At 45.7% G+C, this 11,439-nt stretch overlaps 2 protein-coding genes across 5 annotated transcripts; one reads left to right on the top strand and one right to left on the bottom strand.

The window, feature by feature from the left end:
* Positions 1 to 46: 46 nt before the first annotated feature.
* Positions 47 to 6,392, bottom strand: fkbp1b (FKBP prolyl isomerase 1B). Of its 2 annotated transcripts, XM_019856503.1 has the most exons (4): positions 5,926 to 6,392; positions 5,153 to 5,200; positions 1,223 to 1,335; positions 47 to 616 (listed from the first exon to the last, which is right to left on the bottom strand). In XM_019856503.1, exons 1-4 carry the CDS (start codon positions 5,960 to 5,962, stop codon positions 488 to 490), a joined length of 327 nt encoding a protein of 108 aa, XP_019712062.1. In that variant the 5' UTR covers positions 5,963 to 6,392; the 3' UTR covers positions 47 to 487. The 2 variants fall into 2 exon arrangements, with proteins under 2 accessions (XP_019712062.1, XP_019712063.1); XM_019856504.1 differs by lacking the exons at positions 5,153 to 5,200; positions 5,926 to 6,392 and adding an exon at positions 2,237 to 2,344.
* Positions 6,393 to 6,719: 327 nt separating this feature from the next.
* wdcp (WD repeat and coiled coil containing) lies at positions 6,720 to 10,826 on the top strand. Of its 3 annotated transcripts, none has more exons than XM_019856507.1 (5): positions 6,720 to 7,001; positions 7,714 to 7,799; positions 7,989 to 9,811; positions 10,003 to 10,123; positions 10,574 to 10,826. In XM_019856507.1, exons 3-5 carry the CDS (start codon positions 7,991 to 7,993, stop codon positions 10,777 to 10,779), a joined length of 2,148 nt encoding a protein of 715 aa, XP_019712066.1. In that variant the 5' UTR covers positions 6,720 to 7,001; positions 7,714 to 7,799; positions 7,989 to 7,990; the 3' UTR covers positions 10,780 to 10,826. The 3 variants fall into 3 exon arrangements, with proteins under 3 accessions (XP_019712066.1, XP_019712065.1, XP_019712064.1); XM_019856506.1 differs by having other exon boundaries at positions 7,714 to 7,887; XM_019856505.1 differs by lacking the exon at positions 7,714 to 7,799 and having other exon boundaries at positions 6,721 to 7,001.
* Positions 10,827 to 11,439: the final 613 nt, after the last annotated feature.

The raw sequence follows: 11,439 nt of genomic DNA, 5'->3' as shown, positions 1-11,439 counted from the left end.
AAAAAATATTCTTCTCAGGCAAATATTTAACACAGGACACATTGTGGTTAACATGCCATTTTAATTCCAGAACAGAGTTGGTCAACAAAATGGTAAGCAGCAACGGTTCTGTACGCCATGAGACCAGGTTGACAAGAGAAAACGCGCGTGCAGTAAATGCTTTTTATTTGGGGGGGGGGGGGTAGTTACAAATACATAGCTAACTCGGCAACATTTTCATGAGCATTCAGTAGGACAAACCCTGATTAAAGTGCCGATGCAGTCAGGTCAGTAGTTTGTGTACGCGTTATGTTTATGTAGAAAATAATCAGTCAAGATGCAGGGACTTTTGTCATGTGCTTATACTCAGTTGCTAATACTGTAAGGCAGTGAGTGTTTTGATTGCAAAATAGTATGAGTTAAGATGCATTTAAAGAGTAAATGGAACAAGAGAGGGATGGCGGTGGGAGGGGAGTCAGCGCATCAAGCAGGTCCCTGTAAAAATGTTTCACTCCAGTTTGAGGAGCTCAACATCAAAAACGAGTGTGGCATTGGGAGGGATGACGCCGGGATGGCCCGTGAGGCCGTAGGCGACATCCGGTGTGCAGGTGAGCTTCACTCTCTGGCCCAGGCTCATCTGGGGGACAACAAAAGTGTATTTTAAAATTGTCAGTCAGCAAGTGTTGGTCCAAGCTTGTTTTTCTGTATATGTAACACGTTAATGGCCGGTCTAACAGGCGGTCTGACCGTCCAATCATTGAGCGCCTTTTTGTGATACACAGTCACGAAAATGTCTGCTCGACATGTTAATCGGGTTAATTCGCAAGAAGCAAAAAGAGGATTTCCGTGAGACACAATTTACATAAAAGCAAATGGAAATATTGCAAAATCATTATTCCTCTAGCATTTTAGCAATTCCTTAAAAAAAAATCTTCTGTACTGTATTTAAACTTTGAAAACTGCCTTCTTCTTACTGTGCAGCAGAGGGGGCTGCTGCACTAAGCCCAAATTCAGCTCAGATCAAATTCTATGAAATCCTCCCTTCTGTTAATGATTTAAGAACACAGTGCTCTTGTTATTCATTATGCTGCCATACAATCAACCAACCACTATGGGGTTTGTTTTGATTGACAAGAGGCAAGTACCCCTAAAATAAAACCAATCTATGCTTCTATCCGGAGTGGCTGGTGCACGGAGCGTGTTTACAAAAAATATAATATAAATATTCAGTTTGTTTTCTGACCTGAGCCACGCCTTCTTCCCAGCCTTTGATCACCTCGTTGCGTCCGATCTTGAATTTGAAGGGCTTGTTTCTGTCTCGGGATGAGTCAAACTTTTTGCCATTCTGCAGCATACCTGTCAAAAAGACAAAATCATCATTTTTGGCTGAGATTTTCTAACGAGGCCTTTTTAGGATTTAGTTGGACAATCTGCAGCGTGACAGTGAGTGCGGGGTAGGAGGGATGTCTTTACAGGATCTTGCGTGGGTTTCAATTCTCCCAAATGCGCAAAGGTAGAGTATGAATCAGGAAGCAGGTGGCCTGGTTTATTGGATTATTTTTAAAGTTAACAACTAGGGCGTCGCTTGTCAGCATGTCGAGGGAGAAAAGAAAAAAAAAAGAAGTAAAAACCCAAATGGGATAAAAATGTCAGATATTGATTCAAACCATTGTTCTGTCAATGTTGTTTTACATCGCTTGTTTAACATTAAGGTAAGAAGACTTTCCAAAGGCTAAGATTTAAATAGACAAAATGTAATTATATTTAATTTGACAGTAAACTTCAACTGGGACTGTCAGTACACCGCTTAAAGCCTCTTGTGGTTACGACCCCTTAATTTATGTGAGTCTGTGTTCACTCTGCGAGTGTGAATAGTTGGGGTTCTAAAGACGTTGTGTGAACGTCACACTTTAACGCCATAGCTGCGTCGCCTCTCTGCTTTCACCAGCCGTCTAAATTTAGCGGACAAGGAAGTCACCAAGTCCAAGCAACAGCGGGCCAACACCTGCCATGGCGCATCCGCGAGTACAACCTAACAGGGACGCCCATATTTTGCTTGACTTTACGGGTGTTATTAATTACAGTAGGCTAAAACTATTAAATGATTGTGCATGTAATTTTATTCCACTATTATTACATATTTTCGATTCATTCTCTCCCTGCAGCTGGAATGTAACTCACACGATGTCAATCCAAACTCTGCATTATTATTATTATCGCTACCATAGTACTGTATTATTTTTTATGCAGTCGCTACCGCTATCTGCTCTGGGTGCACGGGCGGGGTGGTAGTTCTCATCCCTTCCGGATCCTGACGCCGCCCGTTACGACTCTCAAGAGAAAACTCCAACCTATTTGGCTGCGTCGGCACAAAAAAGGAGAGAAAAAAAAAGCTGAAGCGCTAACCGAGGGCGGGGTTATTTTTACTCCGCCATATCCTGTCGCGCAGTCATCTCACCCACCCGCCCCTCATCCGTCTGCCTCCCCCACACAGTCTCAAGAAGCTGCCAGCATGACACTCCCGCCTGCATTAAAAAGGGTGGATCAGAAAAAAAGCTGCATGTCAGGCTTCATGGCTGAGCTCCCACTGCAGTTTACACAAATGTCGCTTTGGGTGACTGGGAGGACTTCATACAACAATGGTGGGAAAACTGCGGCCTGTGGTCCGTATAAAGCCCGCAAGATCATTGCATCCAATTGTGAAAACCAAACGAGGTGGTGCAGTGAACATGAGGGACAAGATGTCTCTGCACACCACATCAAGATGAGCGCTTGTGGGCCCTCTCGTCTGCATGGAAAGCGATCTATTTTGCATAGATGCCTGCTTAACTCAATTCCCACTTAATTCCCATGATGCTCATGGAATGTTTTCAATTTAGAAAATCCCGCATCTTAGCTCCCCACAGAAATGTACTGGAAGCAATCCAGGCATTTAGCGTCCATTTTCCACCTACTGAATCGCTTTTTGTACCTGATGTTGTGATCAGTGAGCGAATCATGTGAATAATAACAACAGATTAGTTTGCACTCTTGAACTCAAAGCTCCATGTACAAGCCTGAGCAGCTTTTCTTAAAAATGTCAACCACATGACCGCTCGCTCGCCATATTTAGGAATCTCTGCCACCCGCCCGAGTCATGAGAGGGTCAGCTGCGCGCCATGTAAGCGAGTGTCTGCTGTGTGTGCGTGTCTGCGTGGTTAGAATCCCAATGTGAGGATCACAAATAGCCACGTCCAGTGTTCCCATTGAGGTTGGGATGAAGTGAGGAGATTGGAATGTGACGTTTGCTTCCACTGAAAAAAAAAGGCCACAACAAAATACTTTATGTAACAAATAGCCTCTTTATCTTTGCTTCTATTTAGCCAGCAGGAAGCCTCGGAGCGCCTAGCATCCCAAATCTATGGCTAACTGCTATCACCAGACTTCCTCCTCACTGGTATCTCAATTTGATCTCTGCCCTTATAAAACAAAATGAGGGCCAGGCATTAACCCAGAGAGGCGGCATGGACGCTTACACACAACTACCATTTTGTGTGTTTTTTTTTTTGTCAAGATATCAAACTTCACCACAGTGCTCCACCCACACACAATGATGATGACAAATATTTCTCACAATTTAGCATTGTCCATCTGTCCAGTATATGCGGGTTAAATTTGGTAATCAGGTAACAATCACACTAAATCTCTCGGTCAAGTTTGTCTTTGAAGGACCTCATGAGTTAGCCAAACTGACCTTAAAACGAAACATTTTCACGCTAAACGTGGCTAAAAATGTGAAGTTGCTCAAGCCCTTATCCCACTGAGCTGCGAACAATTACCAGTGATTTCAAAGGTAGGGACTGTTGCATTCTCATCGGGGTTCGTTCAAGGTCGCAAATGTTTCAGGGGGGTATTTTCAACTGTGAAACTTGCCGACTCGTAATTTTTCGCACGTTAGCAGTCTCCCATCTGTCTTGAATCGGTGGCAACATTAACCCTCAAATGGTCACTTCAAACAAAAATGGCTGACTTCCTCTTGTGTGTTCCAAACATGGCTCCTTCAAACGTTTTGTCCGTCAACTCGTGATGGACATGCCAACCCAATTTGACGCTGCTCAGTGAATCCGGCTTCAGGGGGCTGAGTTTTGAAAGATCGGCCAGAGTTTTCATGCCAGCCATTTCCCTTTCGCAGAGTCGAGAACAGGTTTATCGGCCTATGGGGTTTGTCTGGCTGAATTGGAGCCAGCAGCGAGCAGCAGGATGATTTAATGAGTCAAAATTGGGGCGGACATGCAGAGTGAGAGAACGCGGAGGATGTGAGTGACGCACACCAATGGAGACATGCAGTCAGTAGGGAGGGAGGCGGACATGGGGGTGTTGAGACCTTGTTTGGGAGGAATGCAGCAATGACACGAATGGCATTTTTTTTCCTTCTTTGGCTGTTAGACCATCATACGGGGTTAAATCATTAGTTCTTGTTAAAGTTACATAATAGTTCAGAGAGCATCTCAACACGGCGACGTCTGTTTATGACAAAGCCCACGGCAGAGTGGCGAGGCAGTGTTTTAATAGCCGCATCATAAACCTGCTGATCTGCAAATGGGACTGATAGCAAACCAGCATTGCTTTTTGTTTTGTTTACTTTCTGTCTGACCTACTTGTCTGCGCCGAACAAGCGCCCAAGGCACGCGTTAACCCAAATGTGTTTCCCCCGTGTCACAGCGGTGCAGTTCACAAAAAAATGGTCTGTCTGAACAAAAAAGAAAGGATAGCATGAAGTATAGACATGCTGGACGGCCAATTGAGGCCAGCATGGGATAGCATTGGGCTACATCGCCATGGGACCACACTCCACCAGCTACCGGTCGTGATGGTAGGTCGACTGGTTGGGCACCGCTGCACTTGAAGGAGCCTGCATACCACATACCATGTAAGTAAATGTGGTATATATTAAATTGGAAGACCATGGGACAAACTGGAGCAGCAGGACATAACATGGTAAAAAAAAATAAAAATAAATACGATCACATGAGACCATAGTAGGCAAGCATAGGACAATAAGTGAACAGATGGGATAACAAAACACCACATGGGACAAGATGTGACAGTACTTGGGCAACGTAAGACCATGCAGGGCAACATGAAAGGGCATCGGACAATACAAGACCCTATACAAAAATTATTACTCACTCACCTATGTAATGAACCACACACGTCTGACCCTTCTTTGGAAATGTGCTTCCTAGGGGACACAAATACATTACACTCAAAAAATTGCAGTTCAACCTTTGCACACGCTGTATCACATATTTTTAATACTCTTTAAAAGCATTCACCAAACAAACCTTTCGGACTATTAACACTTGCGCATTTGTTACAGTATTTTCTGATGTGTGCGAAACTCTTCAATTAGACATGTGCACCTTTGGTGTAGTACGCATTGTACCACAACATGACGCAGTCTTTTTTAGAATTACATTTTAACTTAAGATGAAGAGTGACTGTATTATTAGCAATACAGTAAGACTAACAGGGGCCTCCAGTAAGTATTCACATTTTGCCACCCAGCTCAACAACGCACCTACACAATCACCAGAAGGATCAGCACAACAAATTGAACTGAAGAGTAAAATCCTGCATGATGCACAAACTAATTAATTCTTTACATTCTATTTTAATTATGATATTACTCTGTTTCAGTACAATATTCTAGTACAGTTTCCTATTTAAATAGAACACGTTACACTATTTTTTGTTGGGCTTATTTTTTAGGAAGGCTGGAACAAATTAATTGAGTTTTCATTCAGTTCGACGGGTGAGGATGATTTGAAATGTTAAACGTAGCTCACACGAATAAAGACGATAAAATGCACAAATAAGATAAAATAATTAACACATAATAATAAAGAGATAATAGTTTCGGCACCGGGGAGAGAACTACCAAGCCCCTTCGGAGAAGCAACTTACCATCACCGGGAGATATTGTCTCGACTTCCACGCCCATGGTTCTGCGATACGTCGTCGAATTTTAGACGTGGAACATAAGTCCTTACCAGGCGAGTGTTTCCCCGTATGGCCGCTACCGTTACTCCTCGGTGTCCGCCGAAGGACAGCATGCAGTCGTCACCCGACTGCTGCCGAGAGCCTCCCAGCCAAGATATGGGAAAAGCGAGGAAGCAGATTTTTGGACTTCCACTGGTGGTGGGCTGTCACAAGATGGCGGCGCCACACTGCGGCGATGAGGAGTACTTTCTAGGCGGAGCAGTGGTTGCTTGCTGTGGATTTATGGGTGCTGTTTGAGATAAAATGTGAACAGCAGCATGTATAACAGGTCTCTGTTGGTGCTTACCGTTGAAATCCGCAACCATAGTCCACTTAAAAACGTGGAAATATGTTCGAAATGACCCTGAATTGCATTTAAACAGTTTTTCCCATAATACACTTCTCAGAGTGGTGGTCGTAAATTACTTCCGTGTTAATAAGGCGCCAACAACAGTCGGCAAATATGAAAATATTTTAAAATTTAATTATAGTTCATATGTGCTATAAAATGTTGTGTACACTGAGAATATTCCATGTCAAATTTGACTTAAGGGTGGTTTTCAGATTCAACATTAATGTGTACTGTACTATATATCTATACTGTATCTATACAGTGTCTCTCTCTCTCTCTGTCTCGCTCTCTCTCTCTCTCTCTCTCTCTCTCTCTCTCTCTCTCTCTCTCTCTCTCTCTCTCTCTCTCTAATAGAGACTGAAAATAAAAATAAAAATTTCCCATTTTCCCTGAAACATGGATCAAACATTAATTCAAATGTCAGACAGGCTATTAATACATATGTATCCGAAGTTTAATTTATACAATTATTCTGAGGACATTCTTTCAAATAAACTGCAGGAGTAACTCGTGAAATCAACTACGTTTCCAATAATGCACTTCTCTGGACAGTGCCCAGGCATTACTTCCGGGTTAAGGACGAGTCAACATTGATGGCTTGGTGTTGTTTCACCGGTAAAATGTGAAGTTACCCATGGCAACATTCACTGTAAGTGCTTCGCGAAACTTTACTCGACAAAATACGTGTTTTTTTTTCCAAAAATACTGTGTGTGTGTTTTTTTCCAGCCTGTTAAAGTCTTTCCGAGCTAAACATGGAGCCACGGCATGATAGTATGCTCACCCATGTGGCAAAATGTTAGATGTGTAAATAATGTAAAAGCGACAACGATGGACTGAAAAGTGTATGAAAAGTTATATTTGTTTGTCCTTCATGATTTAACAAAACGTATTTTGCATCACTACACACTAGAGTACAGTACTTGTTACATTAGATCTTGGGTTGTCTTATCCATTTTTTAAAAATAAAATTACCGGTATGATGGAAACTTTTCATTGGAATTAACAATAATAAACAAGGAATTTAGGATTGGCTGTTAACAGTGAACCTAAATATAGTTTAATAATTTATATCATAATCTTGATTATATTGACTAAAAATGCAACATTTCATGCAAGTACAGTACCTTGACTTGAGTAGGCCCATTTACAAGTTTTCCAAGTTACAAGGTAAATCTAGTTTATGAGTGATCTTTGAGGAGTAATCACTCCTCTCCATTCTGTTTGGAGGTAGTCTCTATTTATGCCTTGGATTTATTTCCCACTACTCCCCACAGGAAGTTTCCATTCAGGAATATTTTAACTTCACATGGAAATTTAAAGGAACGTTTTCCACCACCTTGATCCTACTTGTCTCCCTGAGCAATTCTGTTTGCGCCAGGATGACAAGATGTCTTATCCCCAATGTGTGATTAAGTGAGCGACGTCAGCGGCCTCGAGTCTTGAAAGGTCCCGAGAGTGTCGTGTTGAGGTCGTTGCGCTTTAATCGGCTATTCGTGCTCGTCACAGCACGCCCGGCTCAGGGGAGCAGATTAAGGTGCCTAATTGGAAGGAAACCCAGGAGAGAGCCTTTGCTGGTTATAATCTGCAAGGCGAGGACCTCCCGGCCGCTCAGATTGTTTTGTCGCTTTCTCACAGAGATGGACCTGGGCAAGGCCAAGCTGCTACGGAGCGGCATCAACACGCTGCACCAGGCCATCCACCCAGTGCACGGGGTAGCATGGACCGACGGCAAGCAGGTGTGCCTGACGACGCTCTACTTCCAACGCGGCGAGACCAAGTTTGGCGACACAAATGTCATCGGGCAGTTCGAACACGTCCTCGGGCTCTTCTGGGGCCCGCTGTGCTGCCCCGACTCACCCGCCTTGCTGGCCGTGCAGCATAAGAAGCATGTCAGCGTTTGGCAGCTGCAGCTGAGCGCGTTGGAGCATAACAAGCTGCTGTGCACACAGACCTGCGAAATGAGCGAGCCCTTCCCATTGCTCGCGCAAGGCTGCGTCTGGCACCCCAAACTGGACATTTTGGCCCTCCTGACCAAGCGGGACGCATCAGTGCTATTCTCAGTACGGGTGGACAACAGGAGGACCAAGGCGGATATTAAGGGAAGCGGGCTCATCCACTGTGCGTCTTGGACTAAAGACGGAACCCGTTTGGTGGTGGCGATCGGCACCGCGCTGCACTCCTACATTTGGAACGACATTCACAAAAGCCTCGTGGCTTGCTCCTTCTGCCCCATTTTTGACGTGGGGGGCTACATCTGTGCCACAGAGGCAACTGGAGACTCTCAGGTTGCCGTGGCGACAGAGCTGCCTTTGGAGAAGCTGTGTGGCTTGAACGCCGGCATGGCCTTCGAGGTGGACCCCTCGCGAGTCCAGACGCCAGAAATTGACTTCTCTCAGGATTCCAGACGGCTGTCATTTGACCTCGCGGAGAAGTCCCATACACCCACCTCGGGCCCCCTGGACCTCACCCACCTCCTGGCCCGGCACCGGCGCTCAGACCCCAGCCCACTTATTCACCTGCAGCGTAAGGACTCAGTAACGGGTTCCGGTCAGGACTCATCACACCTGGTGCTGATCACATACGAGCGCAAGGTGGTCACCACCCGCAAAGTCAGCATCCCCGGGATCCTAGTGCCGGATTTGGTGGCTTTCGACCCGCGTGCCTCCACTGTGGCCGTGGCGTCCAACACTTGTAACATGGTGCTGGTGTACCGTATCACGGCATCGGCCATGCCCAACATCCAGCAGATCTCGCTGCAGGCCACAGACAGGCCCAAGGGGGTCTGTTTTCTCAGCGACAAAGTGCTGCTCATGATGGTCGGCCGGCAGAAGTCAATGGACCCCGCCTTCCTCCCGTCCTCCAACACAGAAAAGTATATCCTGCGCTTGGTGGCCAAAGACTTCGATGGAGAGGGTGCCTCCTCCCATCTCAACGTAGAGCCTGCTGCTAATTTGTCACGGATTAGGAGGCACTCAGAGCACCTGCCCAAGGATGACAGGGAGCAGCTGGGGATAAAGGACTTGATTCTGCCCGGGAATGGAGTAGTACCCCGCTCACCCGGGAGTAGATGCAGGCTGGTGGAGGAGGTGAGGAGCCCCGAGTCCAGCTCTGCGGACTTCTCCGCCTCCTCGGAAAGAACCCCCTCCTGCGCCGTGGAGAACTTGGACGTCGGCCGCATGGCCAGCCTGGCGGTGGCCGGCCAGACCAGCAGGGACTCCAGCCGGGCTGGATCACCTCGGCCGGAGGTGGTACCGGAGCCAATGGTGGCCCCGCCGGGCGGATCCTCCCGGGAGAGAGCCCTGGAGCATCTGGTCTTCAACATGGAGCGGCTGTTCGCTCGCTTCGCAGATGTGCAGCAGTGCCTGGGCGAGATCCGAGAGTACGCCCAGAACGGCAAGAAGGTTGCGAGCTCCTACCCGGCTGCCGCTGAGCCCCCTTACATCAATGTCACATGTCAGGTACGTTCACATAAGAAAACTGCCTTGGTGGACTTTGTACTTTTTACTGTTTTGTAATTTGCTGTAAAATGCATCAGAGACTGTCTCTCCACTTTCCCTCATTGAAAGGGCATAACAGCAAATAAGTATACAATGGTGGCTTGACTTAACAAGCAGCGCTTGACTTTTTGCCTACGTTTTGGATCCCACAGAAGCAGTTGTCCGAGAACGTGTTTATTGACGAACGGCGTCCAATGCTCCTGTGTGATGGCAAGTTGTGTCTACGCGCCCTCCAGGAGCTTTTCAACCTCACCGTCGTGGAGATGCTGCATGGTACATACATCGATTGAATCCCTATCAAACTCAGTCCCATGTTTTTCACCCCATTGAGCATTTACATTATCAAGAGTCCTATAGTATGTGTTGCATCAGTTTAGCTGTACCCTAAACTTGAATAGTTAAAAATCTATATGCTCTGTAAAGCGCTTTGTTACAGCTGGAGCTATTGCGAAGGTGCTATATAAACAAAGATTTACAGTATTTTACATCCACTCAGATGGTCCATATGTCTCTTTTATTTCAAAATTTGCCCAGCCGTGGTCTAAACCATGTAAACACATCCATGGTTGTCATGCAGTTGAGCTATAATTGGATGTGATTAGCGGCCAAGGTCAGATTAGAAGCTTTCAAATGGAAGCAGCTTACTTTATGAGCATGTAACAGGCCTAAACCACAACGTGCTATTGAACATGCCACCCGGTGGTTTTGTTCATGCTCTTTCAGGCCCCCTGTGGATCGTCCTGGTGGCCGACTCCGACGGCTTCGTGCCCCTGACGTTCAATCCCAGAGCTGAGCTCACCGTACGTAACGGCAAGCGCAAATCCACTGTCCGCACTCCTGGGAGCCCCGAGATCTCCTGCCCGTCCAGTCCGGCCCCCTGCCACAACCCTACCAGCACCACCACCACCACCACTGAGGCCTCCACGTAGTTTATGGATTTAGACCACTTTGTTAATAAAGCAGTTTCAACAATTCACTTGCTGTTTCATTTTTTTGTTTTGGGGATAAAAACAAAAAGCCACAATTTCCTAGCATTCGTCAGATGCTGTGAAATATGCTCCTACTGGCGATGAGAAGTATCTTACGTTTTTTGTTATTTGTACAAATGTCTTCATCTTCAACAAAACATCTTCCACATAAATACAAATGAAATATAAAAGTAACATGAATATGTGTATTTATAGATGTATACGTGCCCTATTTATTAAACTGTGAACCCCTGCCACGATTGACACCACCCCAAAATGTGTGTGTACTGTAATAGGCTTTAGATGCCAGTCATGACTTGTATCTAAATAAAACTGCCGAACTCAATACAGTATCTCCCCAACTCACGTGTGTCGATGGTTGAAATACAAATGAGGCACCTATTTATTAAACTGTGAACCCCTGCCACGATTGAAACCACCCCAAAACGTGTGTGTACTGTAATAGGCTTTAGATGCCAGTGATGACTTGGATCAAATGAGGCGCTCTAATTAGTGCCTTGTATTGGTTCTGTCGTCTCATGACGTCAAACCGCAGATTGAAATTCGTTTACAGGTACGATCAAACACATCCAATATGGCGACGGTGTTGACGTAAAACTC

Source organism: Hippocampus comes, unplaced genomic scaffold (genome assembly GCF_001891065.2).
Source record: "Hippocampus comes isolate QL1 unplaced genomic scaffold, H_comes_QL1_v1.1 scaffold526, whole genome shotgun sequence".
NCBI lineage: Eukaryota > Metazoa > Chordata > Actinopteri > Syngnathiformes > Syngnathidae > Hippocampus > Hippocampus comes.
This window is presented reverse-complemented; position numbering and strand designations above follow the sequence as displayed.